Genomic DNA, 5,294 nt, shown 5'->3' with positions numbered 1-5,294 from the left:
AAGTACATCTATGTTTTGTACATTTGCTAAATATGCATACACTGAATATGCATCTACTGGTGATTCCCAACCAATTATGCCATGAATGTCTTGCCCTGCATGAGACATTTCACTATCAGTGACCTTTCTCTTTTCAGCTGTATGTAAAGCGTGTGTCCATATTCCAGCCTTTGGACCAACCATCACTTGGCCATGCATTCTACCCAATTGTAGACCAAAAGTAGAAGCATGTACCACGGCATAAGCATTTCAAATAGCCAAGTCTTCCAACAACTTTTGCATACCTCCCTTTCCAAAATTCAAAGCGAGAGGCAATCCCGTTTCTTGTGCATGGATCTTTCCATCTTTCCAAAAGATGAGTTGTCGTGCCAAGGCCTCTTGATAGGTAGCACAATCCTTTCTCTCATGCTGCAAACTATCACACCACATACATCTTTTTCCTAGCTTAGGGGCTGTTTCCTGTCCCCTTTCCTCTTGTCCTTTTTCATCAAATTTTGCAACCTTCAATTGAAGATCCCGCATGCCTTTGACCAATTCATCCAAGACATCTTTCCTAATAGAGGGAACAATAGCATGTGCAACCATAGGGTTAGCCATAGAAGTAGGTGGCTTACTGGATACATCAGCTGTCTTGCCTGTAACACTGGGAAAGCTAGAGACATGAAATCTTTCTCTTCTTCTACGCTTTTTCACAAGTGTAGTAACAACTTCCTTGACATGTCTCCACTCTATTTTCAGACCTGTCTCTGTAAGCAAATCATCAAGCTTTTCTTGAAGCTCAGGATCTGCTGCTTGTAGAAACAATTCAATTTTCTGACTTGCAAGAGCTTGCTGTTTTGCAAGATCCAAGAGCTCAAATTGACTTTCAAATTCTCTTAACAATTATGTAGCCACAAGACCCTTATTGGGTTGTAAAACCCACTCCTGAAAAGTATTGTGCATAATCAAACTAGTATCTTCAATGTAAAATTCTTCCCTGAGTGTCTTCTTGAAAGCTATCCAGTCAACATCCTGTATGTATAATTCAGTAATTCACGCTTTCAGTTCATGTACAGTGATCCGAACAAAATACTGGTTCCATGCAAGTTGAGCCACCCCCTCCCCCCCAAAAGAATTCAATCTTTTGAGCACAGGTATGTATATATGCAGATACATTCCTGCCATTGAATAACTTCATCTCACTCAATCGCTTGTAAAGCATTCATCACAACACTTTCTGTTTGAGCAGGAAGCCTGCATCACCTGTTGTTGTTGTTGTACGTGCATAAGCATATTCATATTTTGCATCAATTGTTGAAAAACATCATTGGAGATCATATTCGAAGGTTCTCCCATCTTGTCTTTCCTTCTTCTGATGAACTTTCACATTGGGTTCACCAATGTCGGAGGGGTTTTTGTTGAAAGGTTGAATCCACCGAGAACTAGAGATAGAAGGAGTAGAGATAGGAGATGGAAAATAAGAAAAAGAATAGACAAGAGGTAAACACGACAAAGACAAAGCACAACGAATTGAATCAACATGTATTGATAGAACCTGAAATTTTTTGTTTGGCATTACTCGAAAGCAATCTCCAGGCATTAGATCTCCTGAAGCTCCTTCATAGACAAAAAAAGTGCATAAAAAATATCAGCTTCTTCTTTGCTGCTCGAAACCCAAATTTGATGGCTCCGTTAGCTTCGAAAGGGGGGTAAAACCCCAAGACACCTTCTTAGGGATCTCCCCGATCACTCCTTCCTCTTCCAGTTCAAAGTGCAGTTTTCACTCGGGGGGGGTCACTCATGAATATATGTATATATAACGTGAGTTCAAAATAAGGGGATTTTAAAACACTATTTTTATACATTTTTAACATATAGAAGGGTGTCATATAAAGGGGCTACTTACAGATTGAATAGAAAAGGGTTGTGTTTTATTCAAGAAAAACTCACAGATTAGGATATTTATAAATAGGCCATGAACGCACGTTATATAGAGAATATATATATAGTGAACCCCCCCGAGAGTTTTCAGCCTGTCAACAACGATTGCAACGCGTGTGATTTTGCCAATATCTCTTTTTTATGAAAAATCCCATAATTGGCTTAAAAAACAACTTGCTTTTTGCATGCCACCCTAATCTAGAAGTTTTTCCTAGCTTTTTCAGATTTTTTAGAATAAATAATATCAAAAATAGGGTAAAATTATCCAAAAATCTAGCATTTTTGGACCATTCACCCACTACTGACTTAGATCACATTGACTCTCTTAACTAATAAGAAAGTCAGATGATGATGCATTCTATGGTTTTTCACACTGTGCCCACATAGCATCACGACATCGTGGCTTTTCCTATGTATATGTTATTGATTATAATGACACATACTTTTATATCTTAAACATGATCTCTTTCAAAATACTTGTGGCCTTAGTCGTATAGAGTATGATCTTCTTGTCCATCATATAAACATTAAAACTACCTTCCTTCATGGAGATCTCTTCGAGGAAGTCTATATGGCTCAACCACTATATTTCGCAAATTCCCACAAGCCTAGCTATGTATGAAAATTAAGGAAAGCCATACATGGCTTAAAGTAGAGTACTTTGCAAGGGTACCACAAAATACATGCTTGTCTTATGGCGGCACAGGGTCTTCAAAGCATCAAAGCTGACCACAACTTGTACATGTTTAATAATGATGATGATTTCTTATCATTCATCTCTATGTTGACAACATCCCTATTGCAACAACTTCTCTTGATGCTCTTCACTATGCAAAAGAGCTAATTGGTACAAAGTTCCTCTTTACTGACAATGGACCTCTTTCATATTCCTTAGGCATTGAGGTTGAAAGAGATCAACATTCCATTTGGCTCTATCAACAAAGGTATATCAATCAATTTGTCTACAAATTTAAATTTCAATCTAGCTTGCCTGCTTTCACCTCTCTTCATGCTACTCTCAAACTTGAGCATTTCCATACTCCCCCATTATCCCAAGAACCATATGCTTGAATCCTCAGTCATATTTGCTACCTCATAACTTGTGCATGTCATAATCTTTGTTATGCGAGCAACACCCTTTCCAAACACCTACAGAAACCCACCCAAGATCATTGGAAAGCCTTAAAGCGGCTTGTCTGATACATCAAAGTCACAAGTTGGCTCAATCTCAAGTATGACCTTTGAACAAGAGATGCCCTTTTTGCCTATTGTGACACTGATTGGGGAGGTGATATTCTCACCCATAGATACTAGCTATTTATTCCTAATGGATGGATCCTCTATCTACTGGAGTACCAAAAAGTAAAATTCTATTGTATTATGTACCACAAAAGTAGAATGTGTAAGATTGTTTATGGATCATACAAATGATGCAAGAATTGGACTTCTACAACAAAGATGCTTCTTTTACTATTTATTGTGACACTCAATTATATGTTACAATCATCACTTCACGTGATCTCATCTTTGACAAACTCAAATGCATTAGTTTATGCTACCATTTTATCAAAGAATTATTCCAAGAGGGCTACTTCACATTGAGCATGTGTCTAATTCTTACAACTAGGTAGATTTTCTCACAAAAGTTGTCGCTCATGAAAAATTCAATCTCGCTTGTAATGCTCTTGATGTGTATTGACATCCTCTTTTGTACTTGCAATCCATTCCTTTTACTACAAGGACCAGAGAGTACCAACTCATTTCCTTGCAACCATCTTTTAATCTACCTTTTCTTGGCCTAAGGCGGAATGTTGAAAGAATATTCAAATATTTGTATGCTCATGTCTAAGTAAGACATGATGGAAAGTCTTATTGTATTACTTTCGTTTATGATATTGATTAGAACAATTGTATATGTAATGTGCAACTACATGGTCAATCTTTGAATAAATGTTAGGATTGTGAAACTTTGAATTGGTAGCAAGCATTGAGTGACATGAAGTGTGTGTCTCACTTTTTTTTGAACATGACATGCTTGTGTTATTCTAGAAGTCTGCAGCAATTGATGAAAAGTTCAATTCAAAACTAGATGAACAAGAATGGGAAATCTTACATTTTGAGGTCACGAGCTCAGCCCATTGGTTTAAAGCTGACGACTATGAGCAAAGGGTGTGTGGATTCAATAAATAATTGGCAAGCATATATAAGCTACATGATGAGATACCTACTAGGAAAGGTTCAACTAAATGTAATAGTTTTTTGTATATGGTGTCACCTAAGCATAAAATTGCATTCACGATCTTCCTTGGGTTCAGAAGAGAGGAAGTCTTTTTTTTGTTTGAAAGAGTGAGCACCATTCACGAGAGAGAGAGAGAGAGAGAGAGAGAGAGAGAGAGAGAGAGAGGATGGGGCAGATGTTTGGGAAGATTCTGCAATGGCGGCTGTGGCCCTTGAAAGACGTTCGTATACTGATGTTGGGCTTAGATATGGCAGGTGAGTGGTGACTGCTTTGGCCTTTCGTTTTTGGCTGTTAAATATAATTGAAGGAGCATCAGCACACTATCCTCGATCGCCGCAGGGAAAACGAGTGTATTGTACAGGCTTCGACTGAACGAGGTAGTGGTCACCATACCTACCATCGGATTCAACGTGGAGTCGGTGGAACACAAGGGCTTCCGCCTCAATCTATGGGACCTGGGATACGGAGCCAACCACTCAGATCGGGTCTTACGTCGACACTACTACGCGAACACGCAGGTCTCTCTCTCTCTCTCTCTCTCTCTCTCTCTGAGAGTCTGCACGTCTGTCGTCTGCCTCATGTAAATAACCATACGTCGACGTACTTCGACGTCCCAGGGCATCGTATTTGTGGTCGACAGCAGCGATAGAGAGAGAATCGAGGAGGCCAAGGAGGAGCTTCACAAATTGCTGATGTGGGAGGAGCTCCTGAAGAACGTGCCCCTGCTCGTTCTGGCGAATAAATGCGACCTCCCCGATGCCATGCCTCCCCAGGAAATCACCCACCGGTTGGCTCTGCCCGAGAAGATTCCCGAATCACGACCCTGGCGTGTGCAGCACGCTTCCGCTCTGAAAGGACTCGGACTACACGAAGGCTTAAACTGGCTGGCGACCACCCTTGGTACCTTGTCATCATCACCTCATCAAGTTAGTTGATTGCACGCAATTAGAGCAATGTTCAAACCCTAACGAGTGGTACCTCAATTGATTTTCTTGGAGGTATGAACCATTCCAATTTAGAACAAAGGCATTCTGCTTCATATTTTGGACACAAAGGTATATATATATATCACAAGAAGGTGCTTTACATTGTGGACCTATGGGTATATGGCACAAGAATCCACATTACATTGTGG

At 39.8% G+C, this 5,294-nt stretch overlaps 1 protein-coding gene across 1 annotated transcript in view; it reads left to right on the top strand.

Annotated features, from left to right (window-relative positions):
* Positions 1-4,245: 4,245 nt before the first annotated feature.
* Positions 4,246-5,294, top strand: part of LOC148019291 (ADP-ribosylation factor-like) — a 1,165-nt gene continuing 116 nt past the window's right edge. The window contains exons 1-3 of the mRNA XM_087701418.1: positions 4,246-4,413; positions 4,499-4,677; positions 4,777-5,294. The exon at positions 4,777-5,294 is cut by the window's right edge and continues 116 nt beyond it. Of these exons, the coding sequence (XP_087557544.1) occupies positions 4,326-4,413; positions 4,499-4,677; positions 4,777-5,094 (585 nt within the window). The 5' untranslated portion in view covers positions 4,246-4,325 and the 3' untranslated portion in view covers positions 5,095-5,294. The remainder of the gene's footprint in view (positions 4,414-4,498; positions 4,678-4,776) is intronic.

The sequence above is a fragment of the Lygodium microphyllum genome, chromosome 20, assembly GCF_053477565.2.
Source record: "Lygodium microphyllum isolate KBCC chromosome 20, Lygodium_microphyllum_v1.1.10, whole genome shotgun sequence".
NCBI classification, from domain to species: domain Eukaryota; kingdom Viridiplantae; phylum Streptophyta; class Polypodiopsida; order Schizaeales; family Lygodiaceae; genus Lygodium; species Lygodium microphyllum.
Note: the sequence above shows the minus strand (reverse complement) of the source record. Positions and strands in the feature narration are given on the sequence as shown.